At 41.6% G+C, this 23,321-nt stretch overlaps 1 protein-coding gene across 3 annotated transcripts; it reads right to left on the reverse strand.

Annotated features, from left to right (window-relative positions):
- Positions 1–865: 865 nt before the first annotated feature.
- LOC117834189 (putative callose synthase 8) lies at positions 866–22,831 on the reverse strand. Of its 3 annotated transcripts, XM_034713817.2 has the most exons (42): positions 22,332–22,828; positions 21,169–21,269; positions 20,826–20,896; positions 20,623–20,707; positions 20,436–20,543; positions 19,817–19,933; positions 19,592–19,684; positions 19,430–19,521; positions 19,204–19,330; positions 18,064–18,201; positions 17,901–17,977; positions 17,748–17,832; positions 16,423–16,602; positions 15,893–16,015; positions 15,675–15,792; positions 15,201–15,529; positions 14,924–14,976; positions 14,784–14,844; positions 14,586–14,667; positions 14,419–14,468; positions 14,236–14,322; positions 14,022–14,156; positions 10,686–10,783; positions 10,528–10,612; positions 9,650–9,810; positions 9,402–9,525; positions 8,341–8,435; positions 8,124–8,268; positions 7,891–8,042; positions 7,025–7,131; positions 6,777–6,875; positions 6,618–6,686; positions 6,199–6,385; positions 6,005–6,116; positions 5,667–5,786; positions 5,470–5,585; positions 5,308–5,391; positions 3,790–3,902; positions 3,476–3,705; positions 1,800–2,648; positions 1,491–1,676; positions 866–1,406 (listed from the first exon to the last, which is right to left on the reverse strand). In XM_034713817.2, exons 1-42 carry the CDS (start codon positions 22,618–22,620, stop codon positions 1,179–1,181), a joined length of 5,961 nt encoding a protein of 1,986 aa, XP_034569708.1. In that variant the 5' UTR covers positions 22,621–22,828; the 3' UTR covers positions 866–1,178. The 3 variants fall into 3 exon arrangements, with proteins under 3 accessions (XP_034569708.1, XP_034569716.1, XP_034569721.1); XM_034713825.2 differs by lacking the exon at positions 5,308–5,391 and having other exon boundaries at positions 22,332–22,831; XM_034713830.2 differs by lacking the exons at positions 20,623–20,707; positions 20,826–20,896; positions 21,169–21,269; positions 22,332–22,828 and having other exon boundaries at positions 19,430–19,517.
- Positions 22,832–23,321: the final 490 nt, after the last annotated feature.

Below are 23,321 nucleotides of genomic sequence, written 5' to 3' on the forward strand. Positions count from 1 at the left end.
GAAGATGGCGTGGACCAGTGCTTTCTTTTATCTGCCGGTAGCTCCTGTCGTCCCCTTTATTTTTATTTATGGACGACAGTTTTTGTTTTTTGTTTTTTTTTTGCATCTGGTGCTGTGTCTCTTGATATGACATAAAAAATTGTAAGGGATTTTTTTTTGTAGCATTAGTGCCGGGATACATTACGAGATGGCCAAAGTAATATCATATTGACACCACACTCCAGGGGTCCATTTGTGCGGAGTTATCGACACAGATCGCAAAATCGGGTAGCTGCTCAGCTACCGTACGTGGCCCCCCTTAATCCTACTGGGACCAACCATTCTGTAATGAACTGTGACACTGCTTGGGCGATTCAAACTGACCAAACATAAAGAAACGCACACGACCATATATTCAGTTGTGAAATGGCACGTCCGCTGAACTCCTCCTCCTCCTCCTCCTCCTTTTGGTTCGGAAGCGTGTCCAGAATGCACTTCAAGAGTCAGCAGGCAGCAGTTCAGGCATACGAATTCTTTGTCAGGCTTCTTGTACCTGAAGCGCGACTCATCTGTTGCTCGCAATAATATATTATCGTTCAAGGCCGGAGAGAGAAAACCATAACGTTTTCATGTGCCAAGACTCTTCAGGTAACAGACCCATTTGGTCTGGAACAAACTTGCTCGCACAGTCCACAGCACATGAGAACATGCAAAAAAAAAAAGAGAGAGAGAGAGAGAGAGAGAGAGAATAGCTACCTAATAGATTCCAGGAAGAACTATATTTTATCTCCAACAACCTTATTCACAGGTACAAGCAGGCGAACAATTGGTATCATCCACACTACCACACGTTAAGCATAATGGACAAGTACGATGAGTGGTCGTATTTTACATGGAAAGAAGATAGTATCTTTATTACTGTATAGGTATCACTATCATGATGAGATTATTCATGACTCGTCTAAGAGCAATGGTATATCTGTTTCTTGTAACAGAAATGGTATGAGAAGTTCCAGAACAACAGAAACCGAAACCAAGTTGTTACTATGTTAGATCCGTCAGAGGTGTAGACCAAAGAATGATGGATCGCACCGCATAATATTTACACTACTAGAATACAGAAACTTATTGCCGTGACGACCGACCAATTGATAGTATTCACATCCCCATTGTGCAGCCATATGAAACTATCAGTTAAGCTATCTCCTTTTAGTTTTGCCAACAATAAAAGGTTGGATCTCTTGCCGGGAAAATGCTCTGTTGAAAAGAACCCGAGTTTGGATGGCAGAGATAACAGGCATCCATGCAAGCACAGCAATTGGGGAGAAGAGCAGAAATCCCATTCCATAGTCGTAAGCATGAGCTATGACCTGAATAGGCTCCCATATCGCATAGTACTCTATTTTTGGTCTCAAAACTTGAACAATCTGTAAGAAAAGGAGGGAGGTTAGTGGACTAGAGGAAAAAGAAATTATCTTAACATCAATGGTGAGCTGCCAGTTGATACTTACAAGGAGAAGACCCCAACCAGTTGGTATGAATGCGAGGCAACAGATGATCAAATCCATGATGGATAGTTGGCAGAGACAATAGAGAAGAATTAAGGAAGTAACGACCGCCAGGAATATCAAAAGTTTTATGACCCTGAAGATGAGTTGGTGCTTTGAGCTCAGCCGACGGCTAGCACAATTAACAAGCTGGAGCAGATTCAAATAAACATAAGAATATTATAGTTGGAAAGGGAAATCAGCATAAGGATAATGAATCTCAGTTGCATGAAACGAGATATAATTTTAGAGATGAAGCTGGTCTGCTGGTACCTTAACTAAACCAATAACGGCAATTATCACAACCCAGGAAAGTAAATAGACAAGGAAGTTCTTGTTGTCTTGAGAGATATTCAGGTGATAGACAAGTCCGTATTGATATATAAAGAAGCGTAGCGAGAGCAACACTTCAAGAATTCTAGAACTCAACACTGAGTGACGTAGATGTGCATTCTCAGCATTCCACCATGACTCCCAGCTCTTTTCTGGTTGCACTCCTATGCCCCCTTGATTCCTCATCCACCTGTTCCAGTCAGCCCAGTCATCAACAATTTTTTGCCAAGCAAAACCAGCTGGGTTAAAAAGGAAAGGAGTAAACAGCCAAGTCACTGCCATAAACCATGTTGAATATGTGATCATTACGTGCACCACACTGCTCACATAAGACCTCCTAAAGATGTGGTAGACTATCAAAAGGAAGACCAACTCAAATCCTTTGACAAAGTGACTTCTGGAATACAACTGATAGTTTTCTGTGAAGCTTGCGTGGAAAACTACAAATTTACGCCCTGTGGGCCGGTATTTAGCACCCCCATGGAGAATAGTACGGCCATAGTAGTGTGCTTTTGTTCCAAGAGAGAATGTGAAGAAAACTGAAGCGAACTGCAATTGCATGAGGATAAAATCACTCAGAGCTGAACGGAAACCCTTCTCCAAACCAAGCTCCATCACCATAGGCAATCCTGTAAGCAGTCCCAGCTGGAGAAAAGACTGAGATGCAAGAGCCGTTTCTAAGGACTTTATATTCTGAGTCTGAGCATCATGTAACAGAGCCCTCTGCAGGCCACTGAGAACCAAGTATAACTGCCCATAGAGAAAAACATAAACCCCAACAACTGATATCTGCACAACATATGGATCAAGGGAAACAATTAGAGTGATAGGTGGTGCTGAGGTCCATTATTATTGTAACAGGAACTTTGCCCCCTGCCCTGGGCCTTCTAAAAAACAATCCCAAACAAAGGAAATATAAGAAGAGAAATAGTTTTCGTAGAACCCCTCCAATCATGTATCAAGAAAAAGAATAAAATATAGAATTATATCCATAACCTTCAGAATTTGATTAAATCAATATAGGTTTGATGATCTTTCATGGGTAGTTAAAGGTAATATTTTCCAAGGAACTCCAGCTGGACGAAAGCGTAATAAGAAATAAAAAAAGTAGGAACTAAAAATACACGAAAAACACAAAAATAATTAATTAATCTGATTTTTCATGACAGCATAAATCTACAAGAACTCACTAGACATATTATGAATAAAAGGTGAAAGAATAATCCTTCCGTCCTCAATGTGCAGCTCCATAAATATGTTGGTAAAAATGACGCCAACAACAAAAAGTAGAGAATGCATATCTTCTATGATATTGTGAAATCCAAAATATTTTTGACATTATATAGATTTTGAACATAAGAAACTACTCCAGGAATCCAAAAGGTTTAAGAAAATTAACAAGGAGTAATAATAAATCGCATACTAAAAAGAAATTTAATTTCTGCCAGACAATATTTTAGATTTTGACGAATAAGATAAGCCTGAACATTTAAATTCTACCTTATTAACATTTTTACATAATTGTTTGAGATTATTTTTTATTTTATAAAGAAAGAAACCCAGAGAGAGAGAGAGAGAGAGAGAGAGAGAGAGAGAGAGAGAGAGAGAGAGCATACTAGGCTATTGAAGTAAAATCCCACGGTCGTAAAATAGCATGAAAGCATCCTGAAGAAATCAAATCTCCGACCTAGCCGGTGAATATCACGACTTATTGTCTGCTCACTATTGCCATTTGCTACTTTAGCTTCAAATTTTGATATCTGATTAAGACCAACATCACGGCCTTTACCAACTTGAATGTACTCATTGTAAATTATATTCCCACGACGCAATATAGAATTATACCCTGTAAAAAGAATTTGAAAGCAGCAATTAGTTTAGAAAATTATATGATAATTTCAATTTCAACAAAAGGAAAACTAGAACTTACCAGCAAACACATCCTCACTTAAGTTTATAGTTTTAGATGCTTTACTTATTCCACCTCTTGTTAAATGGAATATCCGATCAAAAATGTCTGGATGGCCATAGTGAAACCGCACCCTACAGTGAAGGAAAAAATCCATATAAATAATAAAATTGGCTTCAGAATGGGCTTCTTACATATGCATATTCTAAGTAGAAATTTATGAATAACTGTGTGTTGTCCTCACTACCCCGCACCCAATTTTTACAGTGTCTGGACTATAGCTGGAGCTAAAAAGGTGGGACTCTTGACCTTGGTACTATCAATCTATGAGAAATCAAAATATATAGCTATTAACAAAAGGTAAAAGATTTAAAATGTCATCCATGAACTCTAAAATGCTGCAAATGCCATTTATAACTAGAAATGGCACTATATCTGATTAATTTCTTTTATGTGACTATAAATTGTTCCAACCACCTTCATCCTCCGTCTTTATGTAGTGCTTCCTTCTCACAGCCACCGTAGCTTTAGTACTATACGCCAATATGTTTTCATGCCACACCTGTGTTACTACTGCTGCCTCATTTGAGACCACTGCTGAACCATCTATACAGGAACTTGCAGACACAAGTCACATCTTGCTACATTGTGGCCCAAATCCATGCATCAACACCAAAGCAATAAAATAATAGGGGACACAGAAATCCAAAGAAGAATTAATTCCATCACAAAAGGTTGAAAGGCCTAAAGCCTCACAGGTAGCCCAGGTGCTCACGCACAGAACACACACGTACACAGCAGTCTCTTTTTGGTGCTGCAATTGCTTGCTGCCTTTTCTGTTTTCTTCTCTACTTATACACAGCCGAGAGCTACAATAGGGCCTGTAAATGAAAGATAATAACTACAGCCATCACTACCTTGATTGGCTTATTATTCTCACTAACTAGCAGCTGGAAATATGCTAAGTAAATAGACTCTGCACCTAGACACTCTGAATCTGGACAGGTTCTGCACCTAGACATTTTGAACCTGGACAGCACGCACAGGATTACTCCTAACAAAGGTGACCATTATGAAAAAATCACCACAACTACCTAATATTTAATACACAAACAAGAAAAAAAGGGGTAGGGAGGGCATAGCCCTGATTGGTCTAACTAATCTCTGCCAGTAAACGCAACCATATTCACCATCCCTCATCCAATGCATTAGCTACAGTCTATGAATGATCCATCGAATCACTTGAAAAAGTTAAAAGTCTGGAAGTGTAGAAGTAACATTCTGAAAGAAAAAACTCAACCACCTAGGAGGAACTAGGTGACAATGTAAATAAGATGCAAGAGACACCCAAATTCGAGTATTAGAGGACTCGAACCTGGGTGAGCTAGGCTCAGTTCCAAAAGGTAAAAGTAGCATTTTGAGAAGAAATGTTGAAAACAAGGGGCATGATCTCATCAGAAATTAGACCTTAAAAGAAGAATTTAGTTTGTGCCATTGTTGCCCATATTATAAGACATAAAATAAGAAGTGTGTTTTCACCTAAGGGGATCAGCAAGAAATCTTTGTCCAATTGTAACAAAGCTTGTCTCTTGATATGACATGAAGCCAGCAAGAGATGAAACACTGTACAAACAATAGTAGAATAATTATCCTGCTAGAGACAAAACAAATTTCAAAGAAATATGTTGTAAGATTACAGACCTTCCAGTGAAGATATGCTCTCTAAGCCCAAGGATGGTTGGAGCTTGGTCCCTAGGATGCCTTACAAACTCTTGAAGGACATTCCTCATTTTGTAAGCTTCTTCCAGATAGTTGTCCTGATACCAAGTTACATACATGAACATAAAAACTACAAACAAAGAGAGAACATGATTATAGAAGCATGTGCAATTCATTACTTGATTCATATCAATTGTTTGTAGAGCTTCTCCACGAGTGAAGATAATGGCATGGTTTTGATTTTCTGGCTTCCCTTCTCCAATGATGGGCGGACCAGGCAGCTTTATACGGTAAATCTCCTATGGACATAACCAACAAGTCAGCAAAGGCCAAGGGATTACGGTGACTAAAAATGAACCATATGTTTTTGCAAGCAAGATTGTTAATGGGGATGATAATTATGTTTAATGATAATGAGAGATAGTCATGATGACTAAATAGGAGAGGTACTTTCAAGAAATCTTAGGTGTAATCAATACAATACTTCGTACTTTTAGTCTTAATCTGAGATCATTACCTGGTCAAAATTATTTTCTGCTTTTATTAACACAGAGGAATAAACCTTATGAGGAGAGCTATGTAGTATGACTTCCTTCTCTTCAATATAAGCAACCCGCAGAGTAGGGTACCTTTATTGGGCACAAGTGAAAAAGATCAGGATGACTCTAGTGACCATCATTTTTCTACAATTATATATGTTCCAATGCATACCTCGTCATCAGATCTATGATGTCTTGAGCATGGGGATCACCTTTGATTTTCTGTTCCCCAAACTTCTGACATGAAATGACATATGAAAATTTCATATCTGCAAGTGCTTCTATTTCAGTGGATAATGATTGGTGGATGTTTCTTTTATTTTTTCCTTGCTCAGTAGCCAAAGGTCCTTTATATAATTCTGCATAAGTTTTTCTGAATTGAATTAGTGGAAATATAACCGTTTCCAAAGAAACATAGAGCTGAATGTTTTTTTCCTTAAACAGGAAACATAGAGCTGAATATTATGAAATCACAAGAACTGCTACCAGAACTTTATACAAGTATTGTCATTCTAGTGGTTATAAATTTCCATTCATGCAGAAATAGGAAGTCATTACTGAATTTCGTTAGGACAAGACTTCCATACGCACCTTGATCACTTGTCCTGTCTAGGAAAGCCTGTAGTCTCAATGCCCTCCTGTAGTACATCATTCCCCGCACTAGATAGTTTATAATAAAAATAGGAGTGAGATGGGGGAGCCATGAGCTTAAATCATAATACAGCAAATGAGAATGATACTCTGGATTACCAGTTCGGCTCAGTGTTTGACCACGGTAGGAAGCCCAGTATCTAATTTCTTCATTTGTAGCCTTTGAACCAAGGCGTTCCAAAAAGTTTTTCCATTGATCTAAAATCACAAGAATACCTCAGTAATGTAAATATGGATGTCTCAGCTTGATATACCTTAGTGACACATGGTAATCCAGTATGTCTTCGTATAAATCAATGCAAGCAGTTGCAGTAGAAGTCAAAAGAAGGTTTTGCTATATAGGTGACCTGGATAAATCTTTTGCATGTAGGAAAGGATGGATGCTTCATCTTGATTTGAATGGAGTTCTTCATCTGAAAACTTCACTTCTTCCATGAAATATGGAGTTACTATGCTGGATAAAGTATGTAATGTCAGAATACACTGTAACACATACTCCCTCTGTTTCAAATTGTAGGTCGTTTTGGCTTTTCTAGGTTCATAGATGTTTGTATGCATCTAGACGTACACTATATTTAGGTGTATAGCAAAAACTATGCACCTAGAAATGCCAAAACGATCTACAATTTGGGACGGAGGGAGTAAATCACAGTTGCTTTCCATTGAGATGGATGCAGATATCAGAATTATTGAACAAAGAACTACAATCAACATAACAGCTTGCTTCTATTTATAGCAACTCTTATTGGTTATCATCTTCTTGAGGAGATTAGCAGGAAAACGCCCAAGATCATAAACTGGTTGCTTATGGTTGTATTCGAGGGTTCTTGGTAATCAATGTTACTGAAGGTACTCCTATAGGTTATAACTGAACCTTGAGATGGACTTATTAGGAGACAGTATGTTACAACAGGTAGCTACTCCAATAGATGAAAAGCGAAAGAATATATTCAATGGAGATTATTCAGGGATATAGTGTGAATTATTTAGACTTTTAGCATCATCAGGTAATCTGGATTTGGTTAATCTCTGAGATAGATCATGTGTGCAAATTATGCTACTTTTATTTGGCAGTGCATTCCATCAATATTCAAATAATCCTATATTCTTCTGGCAGCAGATCGACAACGATCACTTTGTCAGACACAGTCACACAGATCAGAACAAAAAATAAATAAAGCACTCAATAAATTTGGAGTTATTCAAGTATTACCTAAATGATAACATACTGCGAACTTTTGGAGCTGCAGGCATATCCATAAATAGAGATGTGGCAAAGAACGAAATGCGTCGCCTAGCCTCTGAATTTGATGGTATTTCTACAACCTTTTCTTTTGTATTAAGCAAAAGGTAAAGGCGTTTAACCTGAATATACAAGAGCATTTCATCACTCAAAGAGTTATAATCTGTTCGATTGTCCTTAGGTAATCAAATGTTAGCTCAGACCTGTTCTTTTTGCTGACCATCAAGAAATGGATACCGGATGTTTGTAATTGAGCTGACTGATGCAAAGAGCTCTGGTTGATAGTACCCAAATGCGCCATCATCATCGGAGATCAGTCTCTCGGAAGAATTAATCACATCCAATATACTGTACAAATAGGAGGTTATTATACTGGTACAACATAAATAAGAAGTAAAAAATTTATTAATAAATTCTTACCTTTGAGAATCCACAATCATATCTTGAATTAGAATATCAACAATATCTTGAAGCAGAATTGTCACCTCATATCGATGTTCTTGTTTGTTTATAAACTAGGTAACACATGCAAGAAAATTTCATTATATTGGTTGGTGCGTGCTGAGGATTTAAAAGAGAAGGAAAGGCTGTCTGCACTATCTTAATAGAGTTCAAGATATAAGAAAAGACTGTATCAGCAGTCCATCAATATAAAGAGCTCAAGAGGAAATAATCTATCCTCGCTTTGAAGTTCTCCAAATTTGATGCTGCATTTCTAATTACATCTAGCAATAATAAATACAAGGTGACACTTAAAAAAAACTCTTGCATGTTTGACCTGTCTAAATACAGCTTGACACTCCATTATATATACATCCTCCATAATTCAACTATAGCTATCCACTTCCACTTAAACTAATAATACAGAACCTTACTTTCTCTGATGTAAATCTTTGCCTTAGTCCTGGCCAGTGACTGGCATGACATATGAGAATACAGAGTAAGCAACAATCCTACTGTCATGGTTTGGGTTTCGGAGGGAAGGTGAGCTCCTCGGTGACAAACTGCCCAATGATGGGTGCACCTGTAGTACAGGGAGAACGAGGTGGGGTTGAGAGCGGGGTGGGGGTCGGGGAGCATGGGCATCGAAGATGATTATCTTCAAGCACTTGAGGATTTTATCTTATCAAGCCCCTCACAACTCAGCTTCTTAGGGCTGGTTGACATGAGCAGTTTCTGAGGATGGTTTGGCTGCTTGCCCTCCTACACGGCATGCTAGGTCACATGGCCTTCCTTCTTATATAATGGAGCCTCACCTTAACATGTAACAATTGCAAAACAAGGAAAGAAGGATATGCCTAGGTTGCAGTAAAAAAGGATACACTGTTGAGCAGGTAGATTGTCAAAGCAGAGCATAGAATTGCTCTACAAAAATAGAATCTAGAATCACCATGCATATGACAAGGACATAGCAACAAAACAGCGAAGTAGACCACAAGAAATAGAAGAGGGGTCGTAGATAGTTCTAGCACAGTGATTACCAGAAGTTCAGCCAACCGATCAAATTTGCTGAACAGTGAAGGCAAATGATCCATCTTAAAATCAGTCAGAAGGCTTGACTTCAGAATACTCTTTTCTATTTCATCGAATATGGCAGCTACCACCCTGAACACAATCTGTAGACATCATAATAATATTCACAGGAACATATACTACAAAAACTGCAAGCATAGTTATGATGAGAAATCATAACTAGTTATGGAGGTAATCTTGGAATAAATTGGAGTACCTCTTCTCTGTCTCACCAATGATGAGAAATTTGAAAATAGTTTTTGTCAATTGGTAGAAATCGTTGATAGAGCAAAACATGTAGCCATCCTTCTTAATTTTCCAGAATAGTTGAGCACTTTTTCCAGTAAAATTTGCTACCATATCTACTGCTTCTGAAAACTAGAATGTAATAGAAACAAATATGAGAATATAGATAAATATATGCTGGCAGAGATAGAAAGGGTACAGACATATGCCAGACTGCAGAAGTCACGAAAAATCCGTTACTGAAGTACAGCTTAAAAGAATGTCTTGGAAAGGGAGAAGAAAGAATAACTATTCTAATACTATTCAAGGACTCAAAAAGAAAGTCAGTTTTTGATGATTTTTTTTTGTTTCCCCTAACTTGTTCTGTGTTTATAACTTCAAATTGTAAAGATTTGTTTATGATCCGTAGACTGTTTCCTTTTTTTTCATTTTGTGGTGTGTGTGTGTAAATGACAGTTTGCAATAGACATATCCCCATATAAGGTAAAGGAAAACTTTAGTGATGCTTCTTACAAGCATGCAGCTAGCGTTACTGAAAACATGTGTCCTCATAAAGTAATGTTTTCTAACTTTAAAATTAATAACTTTTTAAGTGATTAAGGTCTATCATCACCAGGCTTTATTCTGCATAATTCCAAATAATATTATATTTAAGAAAGCTGCATTTGCATAATAATGTGCTAGTTGTGAGAGACACATTATATTCTGTCAAAGGTCTGTGGAAACAGGAAAAATAATTTATAAAAATAAATAGATTATACCAACTTCAGCACTATGAAGGTGTTGCAAAATAGAGTACATTTTAACGAAACCACAAGATGTCATGTACCATAGAATAGATCAGCTTACCTTTTTAGCAAGTAGAAACAATGGCCAACGAATAGAACCAGGACTATGCTCTAGTGACATGGGCATCGTCATCAAATCCATCTCTCTGGAAAACATTGTTTTTCTTTACAGGGCTGATGAAACCTAAGTTGCAGCAGAGCAGAGTAATCAAAGTGTACCTATTGCTTATTAAGTCCTCTGAACGGAAGCTGAGTATTATCTGGTTCCAAACCAAAGCAAACTTCGTCGGGTCGAGTCTTTCAGCTTTACCTACTTTCTGAAAACAGGGAATCATTTGAAAAAAAAAAATAGAGTTCGCATAAGGAGAAAAAGTGATATGGCTAGTTGATTGGCTAAGAACACAATGGCAGATTGATAAACAACCTGCTCGCCTTCCCTAGGAGGCTCTAAGCTTTGAGGTTTATCTTCTGCTTGAACTAATCTATTGCGCCTATGGCTCTTATATAATGAGCCGGCTTACAAAATCCCAACTAACTAGGACTCTATCTCTAATCTGAACCTAAACTAATTAGCCTCTCCTGGAGGAGGCGGGCCCTTGTTCCTGCGGTGAAACTTCTTGCCGAAGAAGTTGTCCACAACACTTCCGCCCACCTGACAGAAAAGCTCGTCCTCGAGCTTGAAATCTGGGTAGCTCTCTTTGAAAGTGTGAAGCGGCTCCCAAGTAGCATCAGCAGCTCCACGACCTACCCATTGCACCAGAAGATCCCAGGAGGTGGCTGTCAGCTTGGCACGCACCACCTTCGCCGGAGTAGGCACTGCGCGACCATGAACCACAGGCGGCAAGGCGACGATGTGCTCAGGCACAGGACCCTGGTGCTTCTTCAGAAAGACCACATGAAAGACATCATGGATCTGAGCCTTTGGGGGTAGGCAAAGACGGTATGCCACCGACCCATGCGTTTGACCACTTGAAAAGGCCCATAGAAGCGGGGAGCAAGCTTGGCGTTGGACTTGTCAGTGATGGCCATGGCTGAGTGTTGATGCAGGCGCAGCCATGCCCATTCGCCCACCACAAACTCCAGCGCTCGGTGAGCTTTGTCATGCGTTGCCTTCATGTAGTCCTGCGCCTGAAGAAGACGTTTCCGGATTTCTGCCAGAAACTCATCCCGCTGCACAAGCTGCCTGTCCAACGCCACCACACGTGCCAGGCTCGGCTGGTAGGACAACAGGGAGGGAGGATCCCGGCCAAACACCACCCGAAATGGCGTGCACTACAAGGCGGACTGGTAGGATGTGTTGTAGCAGTATTCTGCCCCCAAGGCAACCAGCGCAGCCAGCTGCGAGGACGGTCGCCCACCAAGCAGCGAAGATACACCCCCAGCACGCGATTTGTCACCTCTGATTGACCATCTGTCTGCGGGCGAAAGGCGGAGCTGAGGCGCCACTTGACGCCCGCGATGATCCCTTGCTCCAACATCGCCTGGCATTGGGCCTCAATCTCATCTTTCAGCAGCTGCGGGTAGCGGTAGGGCCGCACCGCCACTGGAGGAGTCGCCGGCAGGAGGTGTATGTGGTGGTTGAAAGCCCGCGGCGGGGGAAGGCCCGACGGCGTGGCAAACAAATCGGCGAAATCCTGGAGGAGCAGCTCCAGCAGGTTGGTGGACTAAGTGAGGGCCAGCCGTGGAGAAGGTCGAGCGTTGACCCCGAACCACTTGACGCGGTGGTCCTGGTGCCAGAATGCCATGGACAACCGATTGAAGTCCCAAAGGATGGGTCGCAGGGTGCGTAGCCACTCGCAACCCAGAACGAGCTCGTAGCCGTCGAGTGGGATGACGAACAGGTTGATGCAGAACTCCTCCTGGCCGATGTGGACGACAACGTTCCGGCAGACGCCGGCGGATGGCACGCGGTCGCCATTGGCAACACCGACGGTGAGGCCCAGTCGTGCCTCGGGCGTGAGCCCAAGCCGGGCGGCGGTGTCTGCGGCGATGAACGAATGGGTGGATTCTGAATCCACCAAGGCGGTGAGGCTGACGGCGTGGACGACGGTGGTAAGCTGTAAGGTGGAACTCGTTTGGATGCTAGTGGTGGCATTGACAGATATTGTCAGCTCGTCCTTGGCCGCGCCATCAGAGTCGTCGTTGCCCTCTAGTTCCATCCAGTAGATGCCCTTCATGGAACATTGCTTGGAGTGCTCGCGCGAGAACTTCTCCGGGCAATTAAAACACAGGCCGGCGAGGCGGCGCTGCACCATCTCCTCTGGCATGAGGCGCATGAAGCGCACACCTGGCGGAGCAGCCGGCTTGACTGGCGCGCCTGGCGTCGTAGACGAAGCACTGTATGCTGGCGGTGTCAATGGAGACCGCGCCAGGGTGGCGTGATGATGAACGCGTCGAACACACCAAGGAACAACAGCCGTCATCAACCACCTGGGTGCGGCGCTCGTAGGCCCGGGCGAGTGCCATGGCGTCCTCTAGGGTCTCGGGCTTATGCAGCTCCACGTCGATGCTCATTGGTTGGAGGAGGCCGGTGGTGAAGATATCGATCTGTTGTTGCTCGGTGACGCCCTCGCATCGCGCTGGGAGCTTGAGGAATTGCTCCTGGTAGCTGTCGACGGAGCCCGTGCGACGTAGATGGGTCAGCTCGCCGAGGGGATTGCTGCGCACCAGGGGGCCAAACCGCTTGTTAACGCCTTCGACGAAAGCGGGCCAAGTGGGGACACCGCGATTCTTCTCCAGGCGGTAGTACCATTGGCCGGCGGCGTCCTCCAAGTAGAATGTCGCCGTCCAGACCTTCTGGTCCTCCGGCGTGCCCTGCGAGCGAAAGAACTGCTCGCACTTGTGAAGCTAGCCCAGGGGATCCTCGATGCCGTCGTACTTGGGGAAGCGAAGCTTGTGGACGGGCTGTGGCGGCAGCCCATGCTTGCCATCGCCGGGTGATGAGGAACCAGAGGCGTCGAAGCGGCCGTGCTTCTCCAGCACTTGTGTCTGGACGTTGCTGATGGACGAGGAGAGGCAGCCCTGTTCCTGGCGGACGCTGCCAAGCTCCCGATCCAACTTCTGGCTGATGTCGTTCATCTTGGCAATCATCTTGGCGATGGCGTCCTCGAAAACAGACTGGGTGACGAAGGGGTCACCCATGGTTGCGGTGGAGCGGTGGGTTTGGCGATAGAAACTTCAGCGGAAGGGTGATGGCCAGGGAGAACAGGAAACAGGAACGGTGGAAGGCTGATACCAGAGATGATATGGCTAGTTGATTGGCTAAGAACACAAGGGCAGATTGATAAACAACCTGCTCGCCCTCCCTAGGAGGCTCTGAGCTTTGAGGTTTATCTTCTGCTTGAACTAATCTATTGCGCCTATGGCTCTTATATAATGAGCCGGGTTACAAAATCCCAACTAACTAGGACTCTATCTCTAATCTGAATCTAAACTAATTAGCCTCTCCTGGAGGAGGCGGGCCCTTATTCCTGCGGTGGAACTTCTTGCCGAAGAAGTTGTCCACAACAAAAAGGCACCTTCAGGTAGTTCAAAAATGGCATGAACATTTCGCACCTTGAATATTTTCTTCTCCAAGAAACTAGAAAACACTCCCTTTTTCTCTTTTGGCATTGCAGGAGGAACAAGAGACATATTGAAGGCTTCTGGTAAGGTAGAAAACCGACTTCTCACCATTCCCATTGTCCGAATCTAGATGAGTATCAGAGGTAAGAATCTGCTAGGGTAGACATCTGAAATGAGTCCCATGTTAAGTGATGCCTGATCTCACCTCACCAAGATGATGGATAATACCACACATACCACCGAAAATAGTACAGAATACAGAATACCATATCTGTGTGTCCATGAAATAGACCTGTTGAGAATTAAAAGAAAAGTATTAGGTAATCCCAGTTCCAGAGGCATATGCACAATTAAAACTGTAATTACTGTAAGTATATAGAATCCTCACAAGAATTATAGGGGTCCATACAGCAAGAATAGCGCCAGCATTACTCTTGACTGGTGCAAAATCAGACGTATGGAATCATTATTTTTGTTTGACTGTAATTTGACAGTGCAAACCTAATATTAAAAAGTAAGGAAAAACACTAAAAGCCAAGATAGCATATGGAGGACCTTGTGGGAAGAACTCATGCCACTCATATTTGTTCACATTGATCTTCATAATTTCTTTTGTAGGTCCCACAAGAGGCTTAATCTGTATATATTTTGGTAAAAAAGCGAAGCATCACGAGGCAGTGTAAGAACAATAAACAGAACTTTTCCGGTTGTGACTATGATCATGTGCAGTGAATGTTTGAGAGAGAACCTTACCTCAAAGTAGTAGCTGAATAAAAATTTACTTGACAAGAGAATCATCCAAAAAGCTGTGTACCTGTGAGGTATGCAAAGAATGATTTAGCTCATAATAAATGATCCAAACAAAGTAACGCAATTGTAAACAAATGCATTACTTCAGTAAAGGTACTAGTCCTTCTTGCATTCCCCGTCCAACATACAATTGTGGCTGCACAAGTAATTGTCATTAGGGCATAATAACAAGATATGCAAGCCATGAGGTGAAGTGCGAAGAGGTAGTACGTATGTTAAAAAATAGATTCTTTTAGAACTTTACATGTGCTGAAGTTATTTGATATAAAATATCATGACGACACATCTAATTTAGTTTTATGACAATATAATTTGTTATATTAAATTACAAACTTAAAAAATGCAACGAGAAGAACATACCTGACACCACCATGACAGCATACTGCAAATTCGCCAAGTAGATGTTTCTATGTAGTTAGTGACAGCTGGGACAAAAAATAGTGCCATCCCAATCACATTGCTTGCAAGGTACAATGCAACAACCACCATATATTTTGACAAGCAGAACATTCCCAGAAAGGTTTTAGATTGTTTAGCTGAACAGGCCTTATAATTTTGAGAACTTGCATAAAATATAGGAAGAATGATCGCCCATGCCACCGCAAGAGAAAGTTTTAGAGTAAATCGTAGTATCTGATCAAATCTCATTGTTCGCTTGGTTCTCCATGAGAAAGCAATGTCAAGGATAACTGCAAGTAGGTACGTCAACCATGAATGAAGATATATGGAGAGAGAAAGGAAATAAAAGTAGGTATTTCAATAGATTCAGCATTATTTAGTCATAATGTAATAACTGATAATGTATATTTACACGATACAAAGATTCACGTCAACCTTGAATAACTCGAAGTACTGCATTGGTAATGAAAATACTCAGAATATCCTCAAAAATGATTGGATCAAGTAATTGAGTAGGGCTCCCTAATCCATGCCATGCCATTATTATCAGAACCTGAAGGTAATATAAACAAGAAATGTGTCAAAAGGTCTGACAGAATTCTGAAAATAATCCCAAATGCATCCACTCAATAATTAATGATAGAAAACTAAACCTGAAGCCCAAGCACAAGAAGTGTCCACATCCTATCGAAGCTTCTGAAGAGATGCCAAAAGGAACGGACCTCAACAAAATTAGTCTTTCCCAACCACTGTTCAGAACTGGGACTCGTAGTTTGCTATATGCGGTACCACCAAAAAAAATGAAGAGAACTAAGCCACAAAATCGAACAAATGTACCCTAACCCAAGCATCCTCTTAGTCATGCATGTACATGAAAAACCAAGCATCATAGATATTACAACACAGTAAGTTATGTCAAAGCACATAAGAAACAAGTTGCTCAGACTCCTTGAACCTTGAGAGTTCAGATAAGTGCTGTATACAGTGTGATAATATGCAAGCAATGCAGTGGGCATGTGAAGCAATCAGCATCACGGAGTATTGGTGTATACATAACTACTAAGCCCTTTTTTCTCAATTTCAGTGAATAAAACTGATTTGTACATAAATAAGTAATAAGCCTGGTTATATTCTTCAAATATTACATTTTTTTTAGGATGGTCATTTTTGAAATAAGAGTTACCTGTTGTCTTTGTTCAGCTGCTTCTGAATTAAGACAGTTTTCTGTTGATGAGGACTCATGAGGCACTTGGGGATTTTGCTGCTCAGTTTGCTGAGGTTTGTCAACAGACACTAGCGGAACACAGCTAGCACAATTTTCAAAGCCATGCGGCACCCTTGATAATGTTGACCCACAAAGAATCTAAACAATATAAGAAGTCAGCAACAGCACGGATAAGAGAAAGAACTCCATCACTAAGGGAAATGCTGAATGTCTCTAAAATCCATGCATTATTATAGCTATACATCTGAGTTGTAAGTTTCAATCAGGTTCATGTTATAGATAATGCCCTAGCATGCAAGTGTGCTACAACCTGTCCCTGCAACTCAAGCTTTAAATCGAAGCTTCATTTGAAAGGGTTAAATGGAAGTTGCTACTTGGCTCCCTTAGGTTTATATACTACTCAGCCTCAACTTAAATCACAATATGGACTACCAGCACAGATGGCCCACTCGAGCATCCACAATATGAGCCAAGTTTCAAGAAGCCTTTGAGAAATATAATCTATGCATTAATGATTTTAGCTGAATAACCAACTAAGGTAAGCATCAGGTTATCTGAAAAATACTTCAGAATTCCATTTCCGTTTGACTATACATTTGTGGTTCTTCCATGTGATCTGGTTAGCTGTGGATTTTTATGAGGCCTTGATTGAAGCTGAAAAATGTGCTTACATTTCAGTAGTTGTGGATCGGTCTTAGGAAGAAAGTAGCTGGAGTAGGAAGGGGAGTAGCAGAAGATGGGATCAAAGGAAGAGCAAAGGAGGCTTTGGCAGAGAGAAACAGAGTGAGGCGTGATTGAGAGCAATTGAGATTGCGTGGATAATAGATTGATTAGGGTATACAAAGGTAAAAGTATATATAGGCAGCCCTGAGAGAGGTTTATAGAATCAGAACCAATCTCAGGGGTATCATGCCTATCCTAACCAACAGGCCACGGCAGAGAGCCGGCCCTAGCCCTAGCGTCATATACGCCTGAGGGCCTACACGCACATAGCACAAACACATATCTAACAGTGAGATATCTTTAGTATTGGGTTTATTCTTGCTTGATTCCAAATGAGCTGATCTGAAAGCTTTATTGCCGCCACTGACAAACTTCATTTCTTAGCGTTTTTTTTTTTCAGATGGCTTCCGTTTTGATCAGAATATCTATTTATCATTTGAACAAAATGAAGTAACACTTCAAGAAAGAAATAGAAGATACAAACTGGCCATAAAAGGATAAAATAGAAAACAAGAGCATGCATGAGGGCACAAATAAAATAACTGTTTGTCAAAGGACACCTGAGAGTTATCAGATTCACTTGATATGAAAAAGAAATCATTGTTAGGGCGCATGGGCCAACCAAGCTTAAAGCAATCAGTAGACCTGCAACAGAAAAATATTAAGTACAGTTTTTAATCAAAAGTTATACAACAAGAAGCATGGTATCTGACCAGAAGAATTCATTGAGGTCATCATAGTTTCTCCATGTTGAGTGATCAGCTGCTCCATCCTTGTTCTTTTGTGCTTCCTTCATTAAAAAGGGAAAGGCATTCATTTGTACATACAAACTTTAAAGCTCTGTGCATTAAAGGTTCAAAAGAAGATAATGTGGACCTTAAATACAACGTTGTATATTGGCCTCACTACATCGTTAAGAAATGATTCATCATCTCCTCCATATGCAGGTCGAACTTTTTCCCCAGTAATTAAGCTTACAGCTCCAGAGAGCACTCCATATAGCTCATATGACATCTGAAACAAAAATAGTATACTCAGAGTGGGTTTTACTTAGGGCCAAAGAATTTAGCAAAGAAAAAAATTGCCATACCCGGATATGCTATTTGGAGAAACATATAAACAAGTTAATCAACTTCATGTTTTGATAATATCACTTAGAAATGCAAAACTTAACAAATATTCATATTTTACTAGGAAAAATGCAGAAATCCTGCCCATCAGCATCTGCCAGCCTTTGACTTAGATTTTGATTGTTATAGCACAATCCATTCCAATACCGTTCATATTTTGTTTTGGACCTTAAATTTAGCACAATCCACTGATGACTTCCGATATCTCCTCTGGACCCATTATTTTGTCTTGTTTTAGACTTTATGTCAAATCACTTCAGAATATTTTTATTCCCTGGTAACTAAAGCAGCTAGCTATGGGGAGTTAACATGAAATGAGATTAGGGATAACTTGCATGTCTGTACTTGTTTCAAAATGAAGTACAATATTAAAGAACCTTCCATCTCATTTATTTCGAACGGGGGCCAAAAAAAAAAGAGGAAATGCATATGGAACATTGATTCTATTGCAGTACCAGAAACAGAGCAAGCACAAACTACAACTTGTTATAACTATGCCTTCCTACGTTGGAGTCAATGCTTCATAAGATTTTGAATAGTTTTTATAGTAAGGATTCAAGCAAAAGAATCAACATTTTTTGTTGAACTAACAGAAAACCGCTTGTAATGAAATACACAAGTTTTATTCTTGTAAAAAAATCAAACTAACTAATGTGAAAGGATACTGGTAAAAAAGAAGCAATTCCGCAATAGATTATTCTGGAAGAAGCATTTATTGGGTATCTTCTATTTCCCGGCAATGCAAATTTATGTGACCAGAAAAACTATAGTAAAATAATAAATTCCCAAAATGATACCAAGAGAAACAGAGAAACATAAACGGTTTAAATCCTTAACACAGTAGAACCACAACAAAAGTATCAGTGGCATAAATATTTTTACTTACATGATGAAAAATGAAGCATAAGCATTCTGGCATCAGTCGTAAGTTTGACGCTTCTCCCCATATCAGGAGGTAAAGAGCTATGTATAGAAGTTTATGTTGCTGAATTTCCTGCTTCACAGAGGGCAACCTGAAGTTGCAACACAAACAGGTGAAGTGCAAGCGATGGTACTTATTTTCAATTATCTGTAGCCAAGTCTAAGAAGTGCAAGCTAAGGTACTTATTTACCATATGTTGCTTTTTCGCCCCAAAAACTTGCACCAGGTCAGATAGTTCTCAAATGTTTTTGCCAACAATTCATCTACTGCTCTGTCATCTAGCTGAAAGGAGATATATGAAAATGGCATTCTCATTAAAGATACATAAAGAAAACTAGTCATGTTTGGGTACCAGTTGAGCAGAGGATGACTTGGGATTCAATCGAGCATGCATATTTGCAAGCAATAGAATTAGATGCTCCCTTTGGTTGGCCACATTTCCTGTCTAATCAAAGAAAAAACAAGCCAAATTATCTAGCTGTAGTACAAGGGAAAATACCAGCCATACTAACCGAAGCATTCCACATGAAACTAAATAAACCATTACCTGATTCGCAAATAAAAAATAACCCATTACCTGGAATCCAAACCAACTTTGCAGCCATCTAAAAATATCTGTATGAGTTTTGTCATCTTTGATGTTGGCTGATGGAAGACTGCGAACATTAAACACCGCAGAGACCGCAACTTTGATCTGTATAAGAGAATATCATAGCTAACTTTATGCAAACTGATTTACATTATATAGTTAAAAATATAAGTATCGCTTGCTATGCATAATGCAATCTTACTAATTCACAAACAAATTAATGGGAATTTATTTTTAAAGGAAGGATTACTGTTGTATATTCCTTTTCTGAAGGAGAACAACATGAGCTGTTAGAATTACAGAAAACCCAGTCACCACTATTATTGCACAGCAAGGATATTAGGCAAAACGTATTGGTCATTGCCTTTGCAAATACCAATCAGATCATGTCCTCCCCACTGTGTAAAAGAATCACAGTAGAGGTCTCCCCTATTGTTTTTGCTCAAAAAAATATGTAAAAGAATCCAGAGCCATGAGCCATCATGTCATACCAAAAAGTGAAGATGTACAGCCCTATTATCAAAAAATACTATAGTTGCACTTTCACATATAGTAGAGTGCAGGACAATATTACTTTTGAGAATTTTGAGTAGAAAAACTGGCGAACCTCAGGGAGAAGCATAATTGGTCTTTGACTGAATTTAGGATGGAGTGGAAGAATATTATATCTTAATAAGCCTGACTTGTCTGTAAAATCTTCACCAGCAACAAGGTTCTGCAATTTTATGGAAGTGATAAATAGGAAACAGTATATCATAAGTAATAATCTCATTTTTCCAAAAAAAAATCAAAACCTCCAAGCCGGTCCCACTGAGAAGAGCCTTCAGCACTTCTTGCAGGACAGGTAAGAGTTCATCAAGTGCATTAGCTTTCCTTTTCCTATAAAAAATGCAAAAAACAGAATGAGAGTTACATATTTAGTATTGGGAATAGGGTTTGAAAATGTGATTGATAAAGTGGTCTACAGTGATGGTGTTTATTTGAGAAATAATCTTACCTCTCATAGAATAACTTCATTTCTCGGGCATCACCTCTTTGTGTCATCTTCGATTTGGTGCTTCTCTCATCCTGTTTTACAATCACATCCAATATTAGGGGCATCCTTATTCAACAAAGCTCTTTGACTAACAGCATATATCAGAGATTCTGAGTGCACAAGAAATTTGCCTAGACAAGTTCTCGAATATGTTATATACATATTCTTCTTAATATAATGATACGCAGTTCTCCTGTGTGTTCGAGAAAAAAAACACATGTGATGTTTTCAAAGTACACCATCCAAAACCTAAGAGAATGTAATTATATTATAAAACTGTCATCCCTCCCTATAATGTCTGCACCTGCTCAAGTCTCTGAAGAAGTGCAGTTTTAAATTGCCGAACACCCCTCCCTGTGGAAAGTCGATCCATTGTATGAGCCTTTTCAAACGCGTGGAACCGACCTGGCAAAAGAAAACCTGCATTAAAGATCCATACAATTATGAACGTAACTATTCTAAGCGACACTCAAGTTGGTTTCCAGTCGACCACTGTGTTTATGTGTTCCAACAGAGTGAAGAAAGAGGTGACTGGCACTTCATGAGGTAAGAGTTCCCAGTTATCTTTTCAAACTCGTTGCACCACCCGATGGGGATAATTGATCCACTGCAGCACAAATTGAGGAGTTGTGCCTTGCATGCTGATGTAACAAACTCTACTTTCAAGGCCTCCCTCAGACTGCTCTGCTAAGCAAGTGAGATTTACATGGAGCAGAGTCCACCAGAGGAATATTCTCTGCAGGTGAAACTTCAGTTGAGCCACTGAAGGTAGATAATTGGCACATGATTCTCTTCAGAGAATATCCAGCCTTCCGAATATAGCATCTTAAATCTAATTCCCAACCGCAAAAGCACGGAATATCCCAGGTGATGATGATGTGCTCTCAAACCTCCAAACACACGCTTCCCCCTAGCAGAATCTTCAAGGACCAGGGCACTACTTGTGACTGAAACAGCATCTCTGTCGCCGAAGGCAAGGTGGACCATCAAGCACAAAGCGGCCGCGGTTGTTGAGTTAAGCAAGGAGAAACTCACGGTGACCAACGAGCATCTTCCAGCGTCAGAGAATCCAGTACAAGGCAGAATATTCTGAAACGGAGACAGATAGTAGTATCGGTATGGAACCAAAAGGTCCAAAACCACCAGGAATCTTCTCTGTGATCCAATAGTCGAGGCACCAGCTCCGTATGGATCAGAATCAGAATCAGACAAGCGCGCATGCATACAGACGTGCCACCAACGCAAGCATCCAAACCATCGCGCATACACATGCAGGACCTGGACGTCCACCTCGCGCCAAGGTCAGGGGGTCGGTTGCTAGCTTCCTCGCCGGGCATTTCCACGAACAGGTGGCGCGCGGCGGCGCGGAAGCTCTCGCCTCCTCCACCCCACGGTAAGAACGGGAGAAGAAAAAGGTACGGTCGGGAAGTATGCAAGCGGGGCGCGATTGCGCGCGCGGGCACTCACATAGGTAGGCGACGCGCGGGTTCTCGGCCTCGACCTGGTTGGCGGCGCGCAGGAAGGGGCGGATCTCGGAGACGAGCGTCTGCGGGAGCTTCTCGCTGTCGAACTGCTGCGCCACGGGCTCCCCCGCGTCCCCGGCCCCTCCCCCCTGCTGCTGATGATGATGAGGCGGAGGCGGAGGCGGAGGAGGAGGTGGAGGTGGAGGAGGAGGAGCGTGCCACTGCTCCAGCGGGGGCTGGACGTAGCGCAGCGGGCGGCTGGACGGGCCCACCTCGACGATCTCGATCTCCATCCTCCCGCGCCGCGGAAGGTGGAGGTGGAGGTGGAGGAGGAGCGAGGCCACTGCTGCGGCGGCGGCAGAGCCAGTAGCGCCATCGCGATCGCGCGGCTTTTATCGGGAGCTCTCGCTTTGGCTTTGGCCTTCGCCGCTAAGCTTTTCCGCTTTTCCGCGGCGGGCGCAGATCGAGGCGGGCCGGCGGGCGGCTAGCTTTTGCTTTTTGGCGATCGATCGACTTGGCGTTCGAGGGTGCTGGGGATTGGTGGGGGGAGGAAGCCAGGAAGGGGAGGAGGCGAAGCAAGGCCAAGGCGAGTGCGGGAAAAGGGAAGGGAGGCGGCTTTTTGAACGTTCGGGGGTGGGGGATTGGCAACGGCCGCTTTGCTTGGTTTACTGTTGTGTGGAGTGGGGTGTGAGTGACTGGCAACTGGCAAGTGAAACAGAGATTAGGGATTAGCCTTCCCTTCTCTTTCTCTCTTTAGATGGCATGGCCATCTTTTCTCCTTTTCTTTATTATCTTGTGTGCTTGCTTGCTTGGGTGGTGTGATGATGCATGACTGTGTGCTGCGGCTTTAGGTGGGTAGGGTGCTTTAATTTACTTTAGGAGCACTAAGCAATGCTGCATTTGAATTACTGGCCTACTTTCTCATCACAGGGGTGGTAATAAAGCGGGTGATCATTGCTTTGGAGGAATGTAGGTGTAGGGTGACTTCATTATT

The sequence above is a fragment of the Setaria viridis genome, chromosome 1, assembly GCF_005286985.2.
Source record: "Setaria viridis chromosome 1, Setaria_viridis_v4.0, whole genome shotgun sequence".
Classification (NCBI taxonomy): domain Eukaryota; kingdom Viridiplantae; phylum Streptophyta; class Magnoliopsida; order Poales; family Poaceae; genus Setaria; species Setaria viridis.